This window comes from Dendropsophus ebraccatus, chromosome 11 (genome assembly GCF_027789765.1).
Source record: "Dendropsophus ebraccatus isolate aDenEbr1 chromosome 11, aDenEbr1.pat, whole genome shotgun sequence".
Lineage (NCBI taxonomy): Eukaryota > Metazoa > Chordata > Amphibia > Anura > Hylidae > Dendropsophus > Dendropsophus ebraccatus.
The window spans coordinates 37,722,781-37,744,303 of record NC_091464.1 but is presented as its reverse complement, the minus strand read 5'-3'; the positions used below and the strand labels follow the sequence as shown (position 1 = coordinate 37,744,303).

General features: G+C 44.3%; 1 protein-coding gene across 11 annotated transcripts in view; it reads right to left on the bottom strand.

Annotated features, from left to right (window-relative positions):
• The window catches only part of PPEF1 (protein phosphatase with EF-hand domain 1), a 71,161-nt gene that overhangs the window by 41,936 nt on the left and 7,702 nt on the right, over positions 1–21,523 (bottom strand). For 3 of the 11 annotated variants that reach the window (XM_069945387.1, XM_069945390.1, XM_069945398.1), the window contains exons 2-8: positions 19,342–19,501; positions 10,747–10,874; positions 10,097–10,163; positions 8,497–8,657; positions 7,234–7,369; positions 6,224–6,270; positions 399–565 (exon numbers count right to left, since the gene is read on the bottom strand). In XM_069945387.1, the coding sequence (XP_069801488.1) occupies positions 399–565; positions 6,224–6,270; positions 7,234–7,369; positions 8,497–8,657; positions 10,097–10,163; positions 10,747–10,874; positions 19,342–19,396 (761 nt within the window). In that variant the 5' untranslated portion in view covers positions 19,397–19,501. Of the gene's footprint in view, positions 1–398; positions 566–6,223; positions 6,272–7,233; positions 7,370–8,496; positions 8,658–10,096; positions 10,164–10,746; positions 10,875–19,341; positions 19,502–20,353; positions 20,618–21,248; positions 21,333–21,523 lie in introns of those variants that run through there. The other 8 variants (XM_069945391.1, XM_069945400.1, XM_069945393.1 and 5 more) reach the window with 6 other exon arrangements.

The window sequence follows — 21,523 nt, the reverse complement described above, 5'->3', positions numbered from 1 at the left end:
GGCATTAAAGGGGTTTTCCCACCACCAGAAGTGATGAAGCATTTCTAGGATATGCTATCAATTCTTCATCACTGGGGGTCTGACTGCCAGGCTCCCCATGAATCCTCTGATGGAAGCAGCATTAGATCACATACAAGGAATGCCGCCCCCCCTAACTGCCCATAAGGCAAACAGGCTTACGCTGGATAAATGTCCCCTATGTGCCTGTCTGTGTTTGCATATATTGGATCCCATTTTGACAGGTGGCCACTGAAGGCACAATCATGGTGTGAATGCACCCTACATAAGTTAAACTGGCAATACATTTTACATTATACTGTTGATTTCTGCAAGATTACTAATTCTTTAGGTATAATTAAACATTACATAGTTTAGATATGTGGAATTGGCCGTGGTACCTCAGATTCATGATAGGATCCTCGTGGTTGCCTCTATTCAAATGTAAATTATTAGGGTAAACGAGCAGGAATGCAAAAAGGATGATTAGGATTTCTATAGAATTCTTTCCTCGGTCTACAAAATCTCCATTAAAAAGATACGTATTCTCAGGTGAGGGGAGACCATTCTGCAGAACACAACCACAACATAGATACAACAGATTTACAGGAGAAATGAGGCAGCTTCATGTACTAAAATGTGTCCAAACAAAAACTGCAGATATTTAGATTTAAGGTTTTTCCTTATTGCTTCTACTCCCTCTGCAGTTTGCTATGTTTACACTTTTTTAGTCCATTTTTTAAGTTATAAAGGGTCCAATAATGGCCACTTTAATGCTTAACAATTTGACAAAAAAAAACTTTGAACCTAGCGAAAAATGTCTAGTTGTCACGGCCGCGGCGGCGTCCCGCGTTCCGGGCCGCCGCCGCGACCGCTTCCTGCCCCATGCAGCAGCCGGTGTCCATAGTCGGGGACCCGGCGCTGCTATCACCTCGGCCCCGGGGGGCGCCTCACCTCTCCACGCTCCTGTCTCCCGCTGTGCCGGCCGGCGCGCGCGTCCCCGCCTCCTAGGGCGCGCGCGCGCCGGCTGTCTCAGATTTAAAGGGGCAGTGCGCTCCTAATTGGTAGTTGCACCTAATCACTCCCCTATAAATCCCAGCATGCCCTGTCCCCTGTGTTGGAGCCTCTACATGCTTCCCATAGCGTTTGGCCCAGCTCCCTGTTGTTCCTGTGTCCTGTCCGTTACCTGGTCCCTAGTCCCTGTTCCTGGTTCCTGTTCCCCTGTCACTCCACCTGTTCCTGTGTCCAGCTTGTCACGTGCTCTCTCATCTGCAGACTATTGCCTGTGCCATCTCCAGCCACGCCTCGCCTGCCGACACCAGCAACCAAGCCAGGGGTAGCGACCTGGGGGTCGCCTGCCGCAGCAAGTCCATCCCGCCTTGCGGCGGGCTCTGGTGAAAACCAGCGGCCCCTTAGACTCCGCTCCCTGGTGAGGTTTGTGCCATCGCTGGTGCCGGTCCAGTGGATCCACTACTCCGGGCGCTACAGTAGGCTCCAACCATGGATCCCGGCGAGGTGCCTGATCTCCGTGATGTCGCCAGAGTGGTCACTCAGCAGGCGCAACAAATCCAGAAGCAGTCACAGCAGATCCAGCAACTCACTGCCGCCTTACAGCAGCAGACTACTGCCCAGCGCACACCACCTCCTGACGCTTCTTCTTCACTCCGACTGGCCCTCCCAAGCAAGTACTCTGGGGACTCTAAGTTGTGCAGAGGATTCTTGACTCAGTGCACCATGCACATTGAACTTTTGAGTAGTCAGTTTTCCACCGAGCGCTCTAAAGTGGCTTTCATCATCAGCCTATTAGAAGGTAGAGCCCTGGCCTGGGCCACGCCACTGTGGGACCGTGATGATCCAGTTGCTGCCAATCTCCGGGCCTTCCTATTCGAGTTTCGCTCCGTCTTTGAGGAACCTGCCCGTGCTTCTTCAGCCGAGACTGCTCTCCTCAACCTCTCTCAAGGCAGCTCCTCTGTTGGTGACTACGCCATCCAGTTCCGCACCCTGGCAGCCGAATTGGACTGGAACGAGGCCGCCCTATTGGCCACCTTCAAGAAGGGCCTGTCTAGTCGTGTGAGAGACGTGCTCGCTGCCCGAGACCTGCCTACCTCCCTGAACGAACTCATTCTACTGGCCACCCGAGTTGATACTCGTTTTTCGGAGAGGGAGGAGGAGGTTCGGCATGAACATTTACTAACCCGTTCCCGTCGCCATCCCCAGCTGGCGCCGGTTTTCCAGAATCCTGACCTTTCGATGTCCCAACCCTCTCCTGAGATTCCTATGCAGGTGGAACGGGCTCACCTGACGCCTGATGAAAGAATCCGGCGCCTGGAGCAGAATCTCTGTCTCTATTGCGGTGGTTCCGATCACTTCCGGCTGGGATGTCCCCTACGTCCCCAAACATCCGGAAAATGCTCGCACCTAGGTCCGGTGGGACAGGTGTCCCTAGGTGTGAATGCCACCATTCCAAGTCTGTCTATGCCAGTTTCCATCCGGACTCCCTCAGGACGAAATCATCAGACTACTGCCTTCCTCGATTCTGGGTCAGCAGGCAGTTTTATTGCGGCAACATTGGTCCAAAGATGGCGGCTACCCGTGACCCGACTAGCCAGGCCCCTGACTATCTCCTCGGTCACGGGCGAAATTCTTACCGACCGTGTGTACTACCAGACCGCATCTTTAGTCCTCCAGGTGGGTCCTTCACATCAAGAAGAGATATCCTTCTACGTCCTGCCCCATTCTTCCCCCGCGGTCCTCCTGGGACTCCCGTGGCTGCAAGAACATGCCCCTCAACTGGACTGGAGAACCGGGGAGATTCTCAGTTGGGGTCAGGACTGTTCCAACCAGTGTCTCAGGTCACCTCAGACCAAGTGTACTATGTCGTTTCCTGTCCCAGCCAAGCCTCTACCCGACCTACCGGCAGAAGACCAAGACTCGGCGGATGCCTTCTCTGCCGAGGTGTACCCTCTCTCCGTACCCAAGACTAAGGTCGTGTCCTCTCACCACCGGAAGAACTTACAGAAGGTCCTCGTCCACAGACCCACAGTCCCTTGCCATGTTTTACCGCCTGATCGCCTAGCACCAGTCGTCACCTCCTCGCTTCAGAGAGTACCCCCCGGAAAGACTCATGTTCACCCTGCGCTTCGAAGAGGTATTCTGAAGTGGGGTCATTCCTCGTTGGAGGCCGGGCACCCTGGAGTCCGTAAGACCGGCCAACGGATCTCTCGCCACTACTGGTGGCCTAGTCTGTTTCAAGATGTCAAAGACTTTGTGGCTTCCTGTGCCATCTGCAGGCAAGAAAGAGGGGGAGGCCAAAGGGGGGGGGTACTGTCACGGCCGCGGCGGCGTCCCGCGTTCCGGGCCGCCGCCGCGACCGCTTCCTGCCCCATGCAGCAGCCGGTGTCCATAGTCGGGGACCCGGCGCTGCTATCACCTCGGCCCCGGGGGGCGCCTCACCTCTCCACGCTCCTGTCTCCCGCTGTGCCGGCCGGCGCGCGCGTCCCCGCCTCCTAGGGCGCGCGCGCGCCGGCTGTCTCAGATTTAAAGGGGCAGTGCGCTCCTAATTGGTAGTTGCACCTAATCACTCCCCTATAAATCCCAGCATGCCCTGTCCCCTGTGTTGGAGCCTCTACATGCTTCCCATAGCGTTTGGCCCAGCTCCCTGTTGTTCCTGTGTCCTGTCCGTTACCTGGTCCCTAGTCCCTGTTCCTGGTTCCTGTTCCCCTGTCACTCCACCTGTTCCTGTGTCCAGCTTGTCACGTGCTCTCTCATCTGCAGACTATTGCCTGTGCCATCTCCAGCCACGCCTCGCCTGCCGACACCAGCAACCAAGCCAGGGGTAGCGACCTGGGGGTCGCCTGCCGCAGCAAGTCCATCCCGCCTTGCGGCGGGCTCTGGTGAAAACCAGCGGCCCCTTAGACTCCGCTCCCTGGTGAGGTTTGTGCCATCGCTGGTGCCGGTCCAGTGGATCCACTACTCCGGGCGCTACACTAGTAATTCCCATACAGTAAAAGGTTATGGTTGTGATTTTTAACCTGTAAAATTAAAATGACAGTATCTTCCCCTAAGTATTAGCACCGGTATATCTCACAATGTGGGTCATGATTGGCGGGCATACCGGACAGTGAGGCATAGCAGTGCTAAAGCACAGGAAACCCTAGACTGTGAATAATAAAGGATTCTAATAGCAAGCAGCCACAAAACAGTTGATCTCTATGACTTCCCTTGCAACTCATTCTAACAATCCCCTGGGAGCTATACACTGTACGTACCCAACCTGTGTAATATGGTGATTGTTAGTCATTGGAGACCTCAAAAAATTAAATAGCAAGCTTGCCAGTTGCAGGGGATATGAAATTGTACATTTGTTTAACCCCTTAAGGACCGGGCCTGAAATGACCTTAAGGACAGGGCCAATTGTCACTTTTGCATTTTCGTCTTTTCCTCCTCGCCTTCTAAGACCCATAACTCTTTTATTTTTCCACCTACAGGGCCTGTAAGGTCTTGTTTTTTTCAGGAGCAGGTTTACTTTGTAATGACATCTTTCAATCTGCCATGAAATGAATGACGGAACCCCAAAATTTTATTTATGGGGTGAATTTAGGTAAAAAAATGTGATTCTGCAGAAAAATTTTTTATTGGGGGGGGAGGGTCCATGTTTACGCAATGCCCTTTATGGTAAAACTGTCATTTTTTCTTTATTCTATAGGTCAGTATGAACACAGCGATATGCATCTTTTCTAATGTTTTACTATTTTTATTAGCAGTAAAAAAATTTTTTTGCAAATAGCTATATATAAAATGGCCCTATTGTGACCATATATATAGCGCTTTTATTTTTTCACCTACTGGGTCGTATGGGGCATCATTTTTTGCACTATTATCTCTAGTTTTTATTAGTAACATTTTTTTCTAGATCAGACGTATTGATTGCTTTTTATTCATTTTTTTAAAAATAAAATGTAATTTAAAAAAAGCAATCTTTCTTTTTTTACTGCTTTTTGTTCACGCCATTCACAGTGCGGGAATATTGTTTTATTTTAATAGATAAGACCATTACACACGATACGGTATATTATATTTATTATATTTATAATTAGCTTTAATATTTTTATGTGTTTTATGTATAAAATGGGAAGGGGGGTAATTTTCACTTTTATTGGGGGAGGGGCTTTGGGACATTTTTTAAAACTTTTATTGTTTTTTTTCCCACGCTTATAGTCCCCTTAGGTAACTTTTATATATATATATATATATATATATATACATTATATTTCTCACACTGATCACTGCTATGCCATTAAGGGTGAGGGCCTGGCTGCATATAGCAGCTGTTTCTCACCCGCTATGGGGCGAGGTCAGCTTCTGAGCCCGCTCCATAGCCCGGTACCCCAGCAGGGCGTACGTTTACGCCCGTTTGCGCCAAGGCCCAGGCTGCGGGGGTGTAAATGTACGCCCCATGTCGTTAAGGAGTTAAAGGAGAAGTCCGGTGGATTATAAAATCCTGCAGCCAGCAGGGGCAGGGGGGAAGTTGATTACAAGTACTAACTTACCTTACCCAGTTACCACAGTGAGCGGTGTGACCTCCCCAGAGCATTCTTCCCCGAGTTGTGATGGCATCCCGACTCGGAGGAAAAAGCCTGTCCCAGCTGATGGGCTGGCTGTTTAGCCAATCAGTGACTAGTGCGACGTCTCGCCCCAGTCACTAACTTACTGAGCGGCCAGTCCATCAGTCGGGTCATGACGTGTCAGCTCTGGAGATCCCAGAGCCCAGCGGGGGTCCTGCGGCCAGTCCTGCCACTCACTGCGGGCACAGGAAGAGGTAAGTTAGCACTTGTAATCAAGTCCCTGTCCCTGCTGCAGGATTTTATAATCCACCGGACGTCTCCTTTAATGTGCATACATGTCCATGTCATCTTTATAACATATTTTGTTAATATTTTTTTCTTAGAAAAATTGTTTAAGATATCTCTTAAGTTGTGTATCTATAAAGTTGTGTGTTGTATGAATGAATGTGAATTAGAATACAGTTAGCTTTGAAGACACAGTAAGTAAATTATGCTGACAGTACAGAGATGTAGTGGGCGAATTCTAGACTATTCCAACTCTAAATGTTACAAATGTTCGATCCTGAAATAAATTATTATATCATTCCCAACAAATGTTTAATAAGAATTCTTACTCACAATGATTTAAATTATTATTACAGCATATTAAACATGGATTTTACCTTGTAGAATATTAGCAGCAGATCATCCAACTTTCCATGGAGGTCACCTAACCAAGATCAAATGATGAAGAAATAATATTCTAAACTGAATTCTCTTACAGTACCATATTATTACTTCCTATGTTTAAATGCTATGGTACATCACTAGGATAACAATATGATTTCTGTAGAACCCCTGACAATTTGAAAAGTAAATAGACAGTGGTCCTAACAACAATTCTCCTACACAATGATGATTCTGGCCTGGAACATTGCTGAACAAAAAAAAAAATCATCCTTGTAATAACACCTATGTTCCTGTGCTCATTTTAAGGCCAAGTTCACACAACGTACATTTTTAATATAATATAAATAATGGCCGCTATTTGCTGAAATGGCCGCTATTTATGGGCCGCTATTTACTGAAAATGAAAATAACATTGTGTCCTATGGAATCCTGGCCAGAGTATGTACACTCTGTAGACACTTCAGCCGGGATTCCATGTGGCCGTATAGAAAACTGACATGTCAGTTTTGTGCGGCCGCTATTCATTGCGGCTCCAGATGCACTTTACATTGTCTGCTATGGTGATTTGGAATGCGGGCACAACAGAATGTGCCCGCATTCCAAATCAAAACAAGTGAAGCTCATCCAGCTGGTACTGTTGAACTGGCTGGCAGGAACTTCACTGACAGCGCCGTTCTGTGACACGGCTGTATCACAGAATGGCCACTGTCATACACTGGGTGAACCCGGCCTAACACTGCAAATAAAGAACCCAATGCAGTGAAAGTCTCTATTTTCTTTCAGTTCAGAAACATTATATGAAAAACGTGAAAAAAAAACCTCTTGATAAATAAAATATAATAATACATTTCAATTAAATTTTTTAACTTTATATAAATCACTCCTGTATAGTACAATGACACACTGATTGTATGCTAGAAGTAACTACCCGTCATAACAAGTGACATTACATGTACAGCTGTACAGTGTATTCTGATAAACTTTGTCTGCAGGCAGTACTTACCACATATGGTGATCTGTTTGGAGTAGGATGTAGTTAAATGAACAATGTTTGGCATTTGTTTTAGGAACTTTTTGATTTCATGGAAGAGCTGTAGGACATATCGGGCATGAAGTTGCTGGAACATGAACAGTTTATACTGTAATTATAACAAATTCCTATGACAATAGTGCATTGCATATTGTACTGCTTATAAATACCTATTAAGAACAAGTACACCTTGTAAGTATTTTTTAACCCTTTTACGGCCAATGGCTAAATTTTGGTATGATCTGAAAGCCCCAGTTAAAGGCTATGTTTACACAAAGGGGGACATTTACTATGACTGTGCCCCTGGTGCACATCAGGGAGAAGACATAGATTTGCCTCTTCTCTCTAGCTTAGGTCTACCATATACCCTTCTTGCATTATGGGTGGAAGGGGGGAGGGCAGGCAAGTTGGAAAAGAAACTTGGCCTCCTCTCATGTCTGATTTATCATGATCGCAGGTGTAAATCATGCTAGAAGCAGATGTAGATTTGTTGCCCAGAGCCCTGTTGGGAAAAAGGGGAAGGAGCTTTATTTACGAGTACGCCCCCATATTGTTTCCGTCTATTTTTTTTAACCAAAATCAGATGTGGAACTGACAAGATTTGGTTTTGGTTGGAAAAAGACTGACAGAAATACTATGTAAGAACATAGCCCAATTGCATACACTACTATGGGATCCAGAGTGTATTCATTGAATAGTGGCACTACAAAATTGACAGTGCAGACAATGTAAAGAACGGCTCTGGCCATGCTTTACATTGTCTGCTGTGGTTAATTGAAACGTGGGCACAGCCGAATGTACCCGCATTCCAATTCCAATTAAGAAGCAATGTTCATCCAGCTGGTACTGCATTACCGTCAGGGGTGACCTTCACAGACAGTGGCTGGTATGTGACACGGCTGTGTCACAGAATAGCCGCTGTTATACAGTGTCTGAACATGGCCTTAAAAAGAAGACCTATAAAAGGTAAATATGAAAATAAGTATAAAAAGTTCAAACTCTCAAGGTAAAAGCTTAAAGGTAAATTAGAATAATAATCATCTGTGTAGAATAAGCTACTGGCATTTACCCATAGATGAAATAGTTTTTTATTGTGATAAAAGCAGCCAGTGGTGCAGTGTGGGTAAATGAGGTGTGAAGAGGGTAAGGGATAAGGATGGATCAGGTGAGTTCTAATGATGTGAACAACAAATATAGCAATGTTTATGGATCTACTCATCTGATCGGTCTGCCTACCTTTTCTTGCTTGAAAGCATGGAGAAGGGTGTTCGTGTCAGACACAGATAATGGGAAGGAAAGCTTCGGTCCATCGTAAGAGTCAGGAACTTCAATCGTTTCATAGGCCTTAAGCTTCTTTTGCCCTTCTTTTGAAGAGTTGACTATATCAAAAATCAAGTCTGGAAAAGTATTTATGTCATATGTATTATGTCCTAGTCTTTGAATTTTGTTTAATGCTTTGAAATGTGACGAATTCTTTATTCTCTAAAGTCACCACAGTCAGACTAATCCCAGCGGTTCTTATTTGTGAGAAGTAAAACCTTCACATACTTTATTTGCATTGCATATTTATTGAGTATATTGAGTATTGTTTTAAAAATAAACATGTATACACTTTATGTACAGTCCGTGGTCAAACAGAATAAATCTCAGCTGTAAATCAGTTAAATCTCTGGTGGTCATGTGTGCATACAGACAAACCATTGTCTATGGGACTGCCAGCTATTGTTGTCCATTGACATTAATAGTAGGTTCCTATTGTACATCTGTTTTCCTGCACAATGGAATACTCACATGATGGAGTTAGACAAAATAAAGACACCATCATGTTTTTACCCCCAGAAAAAAGAACAGTATTCCTGCGCTTGAATGAGCACATCCTCAACTAGACCCCTCAGAAACTGGTATGGCCGTAGATAGGCCAATGCTGACTAAGATGCTTGCATATCCTTCTTTGCAGGACAAACCGATCACTGATCTCAGGTAGACCAGCTAAAGAAGATATTGTGGTTCGCTGGAGACTCAGTAATGAGGCTTTACTAACTTTTTTGCATAATTAAATTTCCCAGGGGGCAATGCACCTAGGTTTTTACTGTGTGGAGTGCTTTAAAGGGAACCTGTCACCCCCTGTGCCGATGTGAAGGACGCCCGACCCCCCGCTACAGCTCCGGATACTTACCCCATCTCGCCAAGTTCCGCTCCTGGAGCCGGTCCTGGGACGAAGATATCCATGTCGGAAGCCCGGCGCATGAGCTGCAGAGATGTGTCCGACGCCCATAGAGAATGACGGCTTCATTCATTCTCTATGGGCATCTGACCCATCTATGCAGCGCGCGTGCCGGCCTTCCGACAAGGATATCTCCGTCCCAGGACCAGCTCCAGGAGCGGAACTTGGCGAGATGGGGTAAGTATCCGAGGCTCTAGCAGGGGTCGGGCGGTCTTCACCCCGACACGGGGGTTGAAAGGTTCCCTTTAACCAGCAAACCACAGTGTATTCTCTAGGTGGTCTCCCTGAGATCAGTGATCGTTATATGTGAGTGGTCTACTTGGCATAGCCCCTGCTAGCCAGAATCCTACTCCACACTGATGAGGGGCAATACCCCAAAACAGGATGTGAATTACCTGGCTTTGGGATGTCCCTTGTGATATCTTTACACTCATAACTGAATTGGATATTGGCCATTATGGTGATTTTGGTGGTCTCCTTACAGGAGCCACCCCTTTGCCTGTTTTTTTTACTGTGTTTTGAGACTCGTTAGTGAGGCTCCGCTGACGTTTTTGCATTTCTATGCATTTGCTACGTTTTGGGGGACTGCTTTTAGAATAAGTAAATTTTTACCTGGATCTGTGTGATGCTCATTCATCTGTGCATAGTGATCCATCATGAATGTAAAGAAGTTGGATAGCTGGAACACAAGAGAGATGGAAAGGAAGGAATAATAAAAACATAACTAAACTTAGTGCCATGAGTGAGCTGCTGTAGGACTGCAAGTATGCGCCATATGGGATCATGCTGAAACTATAGTTGTAACTCTTGGAACTATTGGTTAATAAATGAGAAGATCTTATGCATGCTTGGGTTTATCCAAACCAGAACTTTCTGCATCTGAAAAAGTTAGATACAGCCCCAGAGAATCATGTAAAACATGGATACAGCCATAGGCCATAGGGTGTATTCATGTTTTCCAGACAGCCTTGGGGCTGCATCCAACTTCTTCAGCCACCGGTAATCAAATGCAGAGTGTTCGGGTCCAAACAATCTGAGACGTGCTTATCCTTATTGGTAAACATCACAATTACAGCATGGTAGTGATTTTACTAAAAATAGTAGGCAAGTCTGCATTGCTGTGAAGTCCTTGAATGAAGGTGAAGACTCCTGAAGTTGCAGATAAAAACCATGTATATATATGTGTGTGTGTCTGTGTGTGTGTGTGTGTGTGTGTGCGCAAATATACTGTATATATTTTTTTAAATAAAAATGTTACTGACCTGAAGCTGAGCCTGTTCTTCTGCATACTCAATAGACTGAAAAATATTTAGTGTATAACGCCGTCTCATTTCTAATCTTGCCATGTAGAAACGATACCATCTCTGTATCAGCACTGCGGCTTTAATCGCTAAATAAAAAAGGGTGGATATATTATTGAGAAAAGCTAAGATCATTATAAAAGCAAATATATTAGTGGTATATGGGCAATAAAAAATTATAGGTTTTCCTATGGGAAATCTGTCTGATGGCATATAGACTATATATAGTATAGTAGACTTACAGCGGCTCTTCAAGTACCCCTTTAATATTATATATTATTAGGTAAAATCACAGCCCCTGCTGCTAGTGACAGATCTCTTTAACCCCTTAACAACCAGGGGCGTACATTTACCCTCCTGCAGGCTGGGCCTTAATGCAAAGGGGCGTAAATGCACGCCCTGCGCGGGGGGGGGCCATGCTATGAAGCAACCGGGCCCCCGCTGTTAATGCCGGGCTGCTGCGATCGCGTGGCCGTCCGCCATTAACCCCTTAAATGCGGCAATTAAGTGTAAGTGACCGGGCTATCTCAGGTCACTTACCGATTGGGGCCCCCGCAGCATGTCCTTACCTCCGTGCAGTCCGATCTTCTGAGTTTGCCACAGGCCACAGGCAGGCGCTATCAGAAGATTGCAAATTACACTGATCCCTGCTATGCTATGGAATAGCAGTGATCAGTGTATGAAATCCAATGTATGTATGTAAAAGTCCCCTAATGGGACTATAAAAGTGTAAAAAAAATAATTTATAAAAGTTTTAAAAAATGTCCCAAAGCCCCTCCCCCAATAAAAGTGAAAATCACCCCCCTGTCCCATTTTATACATAAAACACATAAAAATAATAAAGTTAATTAACATATAATATAGCGTAGCGTGCGTAATCGTCCAATCTATTAAAATAAAATAATATTGTTCCTGCACGGTAAACTGCGTGAACAAAAAGTGGTAAAAAAAAATACAGAGATTGCTTTTTTAAATTACATTTTATGTATAAAAAAATTTATTAAAAAGCTATCAATCCGTCTGATCTGGAAAAAAATGTTACTTGTAAAAACTAGAGATCATGACGCAAAAAATCATGCCCCATATGACCCCGTAGGTGAAAAAATAAAAGCGCTAGAAGAGTCACAATAGGACCATTTTAAATAGACTTGTTTGCAAAAATTGTCTTACTGCTAATAAAAATAATAACACTTGTCACTGTAGTAAACATGCATATCGCTGTGTTCAGACCGACCTATGGTATAACAAAAGAATGTCAGTTTTACCGTAAAGTGCATTACGTAAACACGGAACCCCCCCCTCCCCCCCAAACTTTGCAGAATCGCTTTTTTTAACCCAAATTCATCCCATAAATGATATTTGGGGGATTCCGTCATTCATTTTATGGCAGATTAAAAGATGCCATTAGAAAGTACACCTGTTCCTGAAAAATACAAGCCCTCACATGGCGCTGTAGGCGGAATAATAAAAGAGTTATGGGTCTTATAGGGCGAGGAGGAAAAAACGAAAACACAAAAGTGGCCCGATTCTTAAGGTCATTTCAGGCTTGGTCCTTAAGGGGTTAAGGGACTAAAATAAGAGACAAAGCAAAAGCTTCAATCATATTTAATGATAGTGTGTTCTTCAGCTAGAAATAAGGTGTATTTTACCTATAATTTACCTGAAGGCATCAGGTAAACACAAGGGATGGAAGCAGGAAAACAAACAAGCAGTTACCATAATAGGGGGCAAGATAGCACTTGTTTTAGCAGCGTAATCGATGAAAACTGATGCCAAATAATGAAATAACACACACCTCAGAGCACACACGTCATTTGTTTTGGTTCCTTTCGGGAATAAATCTGTTAAGTAACAGCATTAAGTAACAACCTTTATAATCCTAGCATGATGGCGTCTTTTACATGGCAGGACACCATTTGACTGGTGGCTTACAATTTTCCTATACTCATAGACCTAAGAATTGACATGGTGGAGGAGTCGGTGTACTTCTCTCCCCAAACTGCACTTGCCAAGTCATTCGGCCTGTACCCTCTCTCATTCCCATCTTTTGAGGTGCACACCATCAGACTCTTCTAGACACTTTGCAGTCATCTATTGCCCCCTGGCTCACCTTGTCACTTTTTGATCATTTTGCTACCCAGCGTCCTTACTTTCTATCCTCTGATATTCCTGCTCCCATCATGGGTGATTTTTAACATCCCCATTGACAACCCCTCTTGGTTTCTTTCCCTAACTTCCTCCATTGGTCTCTGACACTACAATACCCCTGACCTAGTCTTCCATAGACTTTGCCCAGTGCCCAGTGACAGACCTTAGCACTGCTACCAATAGCGGGACGTTAAAATGCCCCTGACTGCTACGGAGAGGAGAGGGATCTGGCGGCGCTGCGTTGGAGAAGAATACTTCTGGTTCAGACAGCTGTGTGTCGCACTGTCTGCACAGGAAATTCTGAATAGTTGCTGTGGATCAAAGAAGAGAGAGATGGCAGGGGAGAAGGTGAGTATCCTTTTTTTGTCTTACACAGCAGGGACCTATACTATGCTGCAGAGTAGAGGACTATACAATATAGGGAATGCTGCAGAAAGGGGGTGTATACTATTTGAGGAATGCTGTAGGGGGGGTCCTATACAATATATGAGGGATGCTATACTATATGGGGGATACCTTAGACGGGGGGGCTATACAATATATGGTGGATGCTGTAGAGGGGGGAGCTATACTATATGGGGGATGCTGTAGAGGGGGGGCTATATTATATGGGGGACTCCATAGAGAGTGCCTATACTATATGGAGGATGCTGTAGAGAGGGGTATACTATAGGGGAGATACTGCAGATGGGGACCCATACCATATGGTGGCACGGTGGGGGCCTATACTAAATTGGAGCACAGAGGGGGCCTAATAGCATGTGAAGGTAGGGAGGAAGGGTTTAAATAAAAGTACAGAGAGGGCCAAACTACTCAAAGGGGCACAGAGGGGCCTATAAACTATAGTGGAGCATATAAGGGTGGACTAATACAATTTGGGGACACAGCACAGGGAAGGCCTATCACTACATGGAGGCTCAGAGGGATCTAACTACAATATGGGAGCACAAAGGGGATCAACTTATTAAATGGAGGGCCTTTGTTACTATAATGGAGCACAGATGTGCTGGAGCAAAGACTGAAATGTTTTTCTGGCAGATTCTGGAGAGAAGAGTTGTGGCTTTGGCCAGATGGAAAGAAAAGTTAACTCCGATCAGACGTCACCTGTAAGTCAAAAGTGCAATGTGTTAACTACTACTCAGAACCTTTCTCAAGCATGCCAAAGGGGGCTTATCTACTATATAGTGCACTGACAGGTCCTAACTACTATATGGGGGCACACAAAATATTTTGGTCTCTGTAGTACCTACTGTTACCACATGATTTGCTCCACAAAGGGGCCCACTGAGGCTCTGTCGCCCAAGGGCCCACAAATACCTGGAGCTGGCCCTGCTCCTCCTGACACCCCACCTCACTCAAAAAAAAAAAAAAAACTATGTACCAACCACCAACAACTCTTAAGGCTCTATTACACTAAACAACAATCGGTCTTACTTATCCTTGCTTACTCTTCAGGCCAATAATATGCGTGTAATAGTGCATGTTGAAAGGCAACGAACAGCTGACATGGACAATGTCGGCTTATTGTCGTCTTCAACATGCTGAAAGATCACAATTATGTCAGTGACGGTCTGCTGCTTGTTGCTCCTTGTAATAGCACAGGCAGCCAGCGGGGAACAAGGGGAAGTGAGTGCTGAGCCAGAGCCGCTTCTGCCATGAGGTGGAATGAGCATTCTGCCTCAGGCAGCAGATTCTGCAAGATCTTCCCCGCTGTCGTTTTAGTTAAGTTTAACTTAGCTAAAATGACAGCAGCAGTCATAGGTTCACCACACATCTTGCCGTCCGCGCTCCCGGCATCCCCACGTACCCCAGGGTTCCCTGTCCGACGTCACCCGGCAGCCTTGTTCCTCATTGGTTGTCTGTGTGGGCCACAGCCATCCGCCTCAGTGCTACGCAGCTGTGGTCACTAGGAAGCAGGAGGGCAGTTCCAGTTTTCGTCTGAGAAAGAGCTGTTGCCCTGCGCTTTGGTATGTTCCCGGGGGGTGGGGTGAAATCATGGGCCCCTGGTGGGGGGGGCAGCTTAGGTTCGCCTCAGGCGGCAGAAAGCCTCGAAACGGCCCTGTACTAATCTCACAGGTCGGTGCACTGCAGTAGCGGATTATAATAGGTTCGTTTCGGGCGGTAGCCCGGGGCCCTGAGCTCCTGGGGGGCCCATGGCCACCCAAAAAGTTTTTTACTTTCAGTAGTGTATTGTCTCCTGACTATAGTTCTGCCATGATTTGCAAAAAATCATGCTTTTATACCGCAATTTTGCAAAAATCAGGGCATAATGACATTATTTATCCTGTACTATGAACACCATGCTAGTGTTGCCATAATCACAATGGGATGGGGGGGCTCAAGCTTACTAAACAGCCCGGGGCCTATGGTAAAGTTAATATGCCCCTGGCCCACTAGTACACATCTAGAGCTCATGTTTTTTGACGGCACTCTAGGTGTGCTGAATGTCTATGGAGGAAATCCAAAACACCACTTTACTACATTATAAGTTTGTGCTAAAAAAAAACCTACTACTTTGCTCTTCACTCTGCTAAGCAATACTACTTCACCACTCTCGTGCCTCTTTGACACCCTCAACTCTCTCCTTAAACCTTGACTACTGCAATTCCTTTTTAATCTGCATTCCCTTCCCTAAACTCACCCCTCTCCGGCCCATTCTTAACCCCTTAACGACATAGGGCGTATATTTACGCCCTGATGCCGTTAGGGACGTTCAGAGCAGGGCCGCGCGGCGGCCGCGCTCTGAACCGCGGCGGTCCCGGGTGCCGCTTGTAGCCCGGGACCGCAGGTATTAGCGGGTACGGTCCGATCGCCGTGCCTGCTAATACAGTAATCAGATGCAGCTGTCAAAGTTGACAGCTGCATCCGATTTCCGGATGCAGCGTCATCCCTGGTGTCTAGTGGGAAGATCGCTCCTCCGGGATGTTATCCCGGAGGAGTGATCTCCGTAACTGAAGCCGGCCGGGGACTGCTCCAAGATGGCGCTGCAGCAGCCGGAAGTAAACGAGTGCCTATCTCATGGATCTCTGCAGCATATCTATGCTGCAGAGATCTCAATGAGAGATCCAAGTGTATATACTAGAAGTCCCCCAGGGGGGCTTCTAGTATAAGTGTAAAAGTAAAAAAAAAAGTGTTGTTAATAGTAAAAAGCCCCCTCCCCTAATAAAAGTCTGAATCACCCCCCTTTCCCCAGGTTATTAATAAAAGTAAACAAATAAATAAATAAATAAACATCGCCGCGTGCGTAATCGCCTGAACTATTAATTAATCACATTCCTGATCTCGCACGGTAAACGGCGTCAGCGCAAAAAAATCCCAAAGTGCAAAATTGCGCATTTTTGGTTGCATCAAATCCAGAAAAATTGTAATAAAAAGCGATCAAAAAGTCGTATATGCGCAATCAAGGTACCAATAGAAAGATCACATCATGGCGCAAAAAATGACACCTCACACAGCCCCATAGACCAAAGGATAAAAGCGCTATAAGCCTGTGAATGGAGCGATTTTAAGTGACGTATATTTGTTGACAATGGTTTGAATTTTTTACAGGCCATCAGATACAATATAAGTTATACATGTTACATATCGTTTTAATCGTAATGACTTGAGGAACATATATAACAAGTCAGTTTTACCCCAGGGCGAATGGCGTAAAAACACATTTCCCCCAAATAAACAAAATGAGGGTTTTTTTTTCAATTTCACCACACTTTGAATTTTTTTCTGGTTTCGCAGTGTACTTTATGCAAAAATTCAGCCTGTCATTGCAAAGTACAATTAGTGATGCAAAAAATAAGGGCTCATGTGGGTTTCTAGGTGGAAAAATGCAAGTGCTGTGGCCTTTTAAGCACAAGGAGGAAAAAACGAAAATGCAAAAATCGAAATTGGCTCTGTCCTTAAGGGGTTAATGCCAGAGTAATGTCCCTCTCCAACTGCTACACCAAAGCCTCCCCCTTGTGGCAGTCACTACATTGGCTCCCCTTTCAGCACAATACAAACTTCTCTTGCTTTCCTTTCCCACAGGGCTGCACCTCTTGACTCTTCTCTGTCTACCACCATACCCATGCTTTACACTCTCTTAATGACTTACATCTAACTTCCTCCATAATCCCTACCTCTCACGCCTTCAGAACTTTACCCAAGCTGCACCATATGTATAGAACGCATTACCCAAGAAACTCACAGAACAAGCCTGTTGGGGCTCTATTACACAGTGTGTTTCTCTGCCAAATCAAGCAGATTCGGGTAGATATTACTCCATGTAATAATCAATGGCCGTGGTGCTGTCCTGTCTTGGCCAGTGATTGGCTGAGTGGCTTGTCACTTCAGAGAACTATGAGCTGAAGCTGCAGTGACCAGGAAATAACACAAACAAGGCGGAAGGACACCGGGGAAATGTGGGCAGGTAAGTACATGTTTATTAATTTACAACTTTAAATCAAGGGCTGCACAAACTCAGACCAGGACCGATCAAAACTTCTCTACCTTGTAACTACTGCAGCATGCACAGCACAATGGTGTAATAAGGAATGAGAAATGACTGGGAAGAAGGTAACCTTGCCTCATGAATCATTTTCTTTTACATTATATGGATGCCAAGTGCATGTGCATAGCTGTTCTGGGGAACAAATAATATAGTAGTAAAATTCAAAAGTTGTCAGTGTATTGCTCTGGGCAATCTTCTGCTGGAAAATCTTCGGTGCTGGTCTTTTTGTGCATGTTTCAGATGTTGACTTGGTCTCCAAATTCCCTACTTCGATTAACCATATGTGGAATTGTGGTGGATTTATTTGCTACAGTACACGGCCAGTGATTGTGGTTGACGTGGCGCCAGTGCTAGTCCAGCACACAGGTGTGATGTTGGTACCTGCTTTGTGTATGGCCGGTTTGTACTGTTCCCCAAAATGATCGGTAATCTGCCAGGTTGTGATCGGTCCCTTGGGCTCTTGTCACGGTAGTCCTGAGTTTCCTGGGTTGGGGTTTCCTGGATCTGCTGCAAGGTCTTGATGCCAAACACCACAGGACACCTTAAATACTCTTGTGGAGTCTATGCCTGACTGGGTCAGAGATGTTTTGATGGCACATGGAGGACCTACACAATATTATGCAGGTGGTTTTCATCTAATTTCATAAGATTTATCATGATAGATCTCGTTGTAAATGAAAGAATTATTAATTAGTTTTTTTTTTTAAATAAATAGACCTGTTGTACCATGTTATGTGTTAATAGGGACACTGTGCCGAGAGCTAAAGTATATGTTCTACTGGGCCATTAGGCAACTTGTATTGAAATTATTAGCACAGGAATACTATGAAGAGCTCTGTTTGTGCCCGAAAAAGACATGCACACTCTTAGAATCCTATTAGACAAAGCGATTTTTAACAATTACCGATAAACATTCGCAAACAAGAGCTTTTGGGAATAATGCTGCGTTTACATGAAACGATAATTGGTCCGATCGTACGATTAACGATGTCGGAGTAACGATTTTTTTTTCATAATGATCAGCGTTTAGACGGTACATTATATCGTACGGAAAATCGTTTTGCAATCGTTTTGCGATCGCTTAAGCCTATCTCACACATTGGTTAAATCGTCGAACGACTGTTTACACAGAACGATCTGCGAATTTTTTGTGAACGACGAACGACGATTTGAGAACATGTTGAAAGATCAAAATGAACGACTTCTCGTTCGTCGTTTGATCGTCCGCTGCGTTTACACGTACGATTATTGTTCGAATTCGATCGTTATCGTGCAAATTCGGACGATAATCGTTCCGTGTAAACGCACCTTTACCTGAAATCATTCATCATAACACACAGAATGATAGTCATTAATTGTTTACTCCTTCTGATCCCAGCAAAAGAACGAACAATGTGAATCTTTAGCAAATGATTACCAAATAAATAGCGAAGGATTAACAATGATTTTATGGTCAGCTTAAAAGATTTGATTAACGACACATGAACGATTTTTTGATCGTTTCCTGCTAACACACAGGGCGATTATTGTTTAAATTTGAAGGGTATCACCATTCAAAGGGCCATGTAATAGGGCACTTACACCAACATATTTGCCTCTAAATCTGACATTTAATACTTAGGTGCAACAGTACAAGTATTTGTTTGTCTTGTCCTCCTCTGGTCATCATAACTTGCATATTTAGATAAAAAAAAAATTCATAACATATAATATATATATATATATATATATATATAGCCCTTTTTAGTAGGATAACATACATAAATGAAAGCAGAAATTAAAAAAATGCACTAAATACACCCATATAACCAATGTCTAATAAAAATGTTACTGTATACACTAATGGCAAATGTCTTAGAGTCATCATGCTAATTATAATTCAATGTATGAGAAAATGAGATAATACTACTTAAGGCACTTACCCTTCTCAGACTTTTTGCCTTGATATTCAGTCTTGACAGATGTCCCACATCCCATGGCTTCAGATCTACCACTTGCCACTTTCTATAGCTCGTGCGGTCCAAGGCTTCTCACTGATGTTGTTCTAAGTGCCCAAGCTTGTTTGCCTTTAACCGCTTTGGTCTGTAATACAAAAGGAAAGGAGGTGTGTCACACACAAGGAGAATAGCGAGAAATTAAATTACATGGATTAGCAGAGTATGGTTTCAAAGGGACTGCTGCATTGAAATCATTAAAGCTTGTTATGAAGCATCTCACATGACGAGGATCTTGTAAACCAGATTGTCACTGAAACATCTGCTTGATGTTACATCATTGCTATCGCTGGATCTTCTTATTCATAAAATTAAACACATAGATATCAAAATATAAACAATACATTTCATGTTTGTTTAATGTGAAACAAAGAACCATGCACTATAATTGTTTTCTGCCAAAACTGTTCATTAGTGTTTTTATTATAATCGGTCAAGAGCAGAACCAACAAATTCTCGAAATTCTTGAGATTTGGTAAGAAGAACCTCGGGTCCAGGTAGAAGAGATAGGAGGTGTTGTTTGGTACAGTTCTCGCACTAGATAGCTGTCCCTGTAGAATTGAGATGGAGGGAAGAAGGTTGTCTCTAGTGAATTTATTCCCTAACCAAATAGCTCTAATAGTAGCAAAACAATCAAAAACTATTTTGAAAGCATAGCTCACTGGTGATGATCTCGATTCCTTTAAGTTATACACATCTAAAACACATAACGTAATGTGCCCCCATAAACTAGCAAGACCTCCTGTGTCCCAATAGAGTGGTTTGCCCCCGTAAAGTAGCCTTTTTCTCCACTCCAGTGTGACCTAGACATAAGTGCATCAATGATCTTTGGTCACAAAGGGGTAAAAGTAGCTCTATTGCTTTAAGTAGTGTCAAAAAAACAACCCTAAAAGGTGCATATATCTATCTATACCGAGAAATACCTGAACCAACCCCTTACCTTGATCTTGCCGTCATCTTGTCCATATGTGATCATTAGATCACGGAGACATTGGATGTGACATTTTATCAGACTAGACGTTGGTGCGGTCTGTGCGATTTGCTCCCGGAGACTTCATTCAGTGCTATAGACTCAGGACAAGCAAGAAGGGCTGTGAGTGTAATTCAGGGAATGATTCACGTAGCGCTCTCAGCCCAGACACCACATTTACACCATCTATTATCCACAATAACAGCAATGCAGAAAATGCTTTGGTTTCCTCCGCTGTAACGCGCAAGAAGGCAAAAAGAGAAGGATAATAGATTCAGTACGTAAGAGGGTTAGGTATCAACAACTCAAAGTGATTGCCTTTTAAGTCACCCTTACTGATTCAATGGAAATGACAATCAAAGCATAAGGGCAATACTAGATCATTGGCTATACAAGAGCAATCATGTGATCACGTCTCCATCGTTTCATGCAAAAGAAGCAACATCCATACTGAATTTATCAGAATTAACCCTGGCTGGTACTGTAATTTCACATTGCTTTTCTGATTTAAGAGTTAAGACTAAGCAAAGGAATTATACTGGGAACTGGGATGCAGGAAGGTCAGTAGTATAGTCAGAAACACCCCACCGAAGCTCAGTACATACAAAAGATAATAATAAAAAAAAAGAACAATGTCAATCTTGTGTAATTTTGCCTCTAGTGAGGAATTAGGCTATATATCAGGCATGGCTGAGGTGGCCGTATGCAAATGTCACCCTCTCCCCCCCCCCCCCCCTTCCCAGTTTAACAGCCTATGGCAGGTTTACCAAGAGGTTGTAAAACAGTTTCTACCAAACACTTTAAAATGTGACCAACAGTTTATAACGCAGATTCTATACTGCAAGTAACAACTAACACACATCACCTATCTGAGGAGAAAATACACAGTTCAAAATGGCTTAGAAGAAACAGAGCGCAAACGTTGGAGCCCAGTTGATGCTCTTAGAGGTGCTCACCAGATTAAATATTTAAAATTAGAGATGAGTGAAACTCATGCATGTTTGGGACTGAATGTTCGGCATTTGAATGGATACAGCCACAGTCTTCCCCCAACTGCCTGGGGCTGCATCCTACTTCAGCCACTGGTATTCAAATGTGATCTGCTTGAGTTGCGCTCATCCCTATTTAACAGCATGTAAG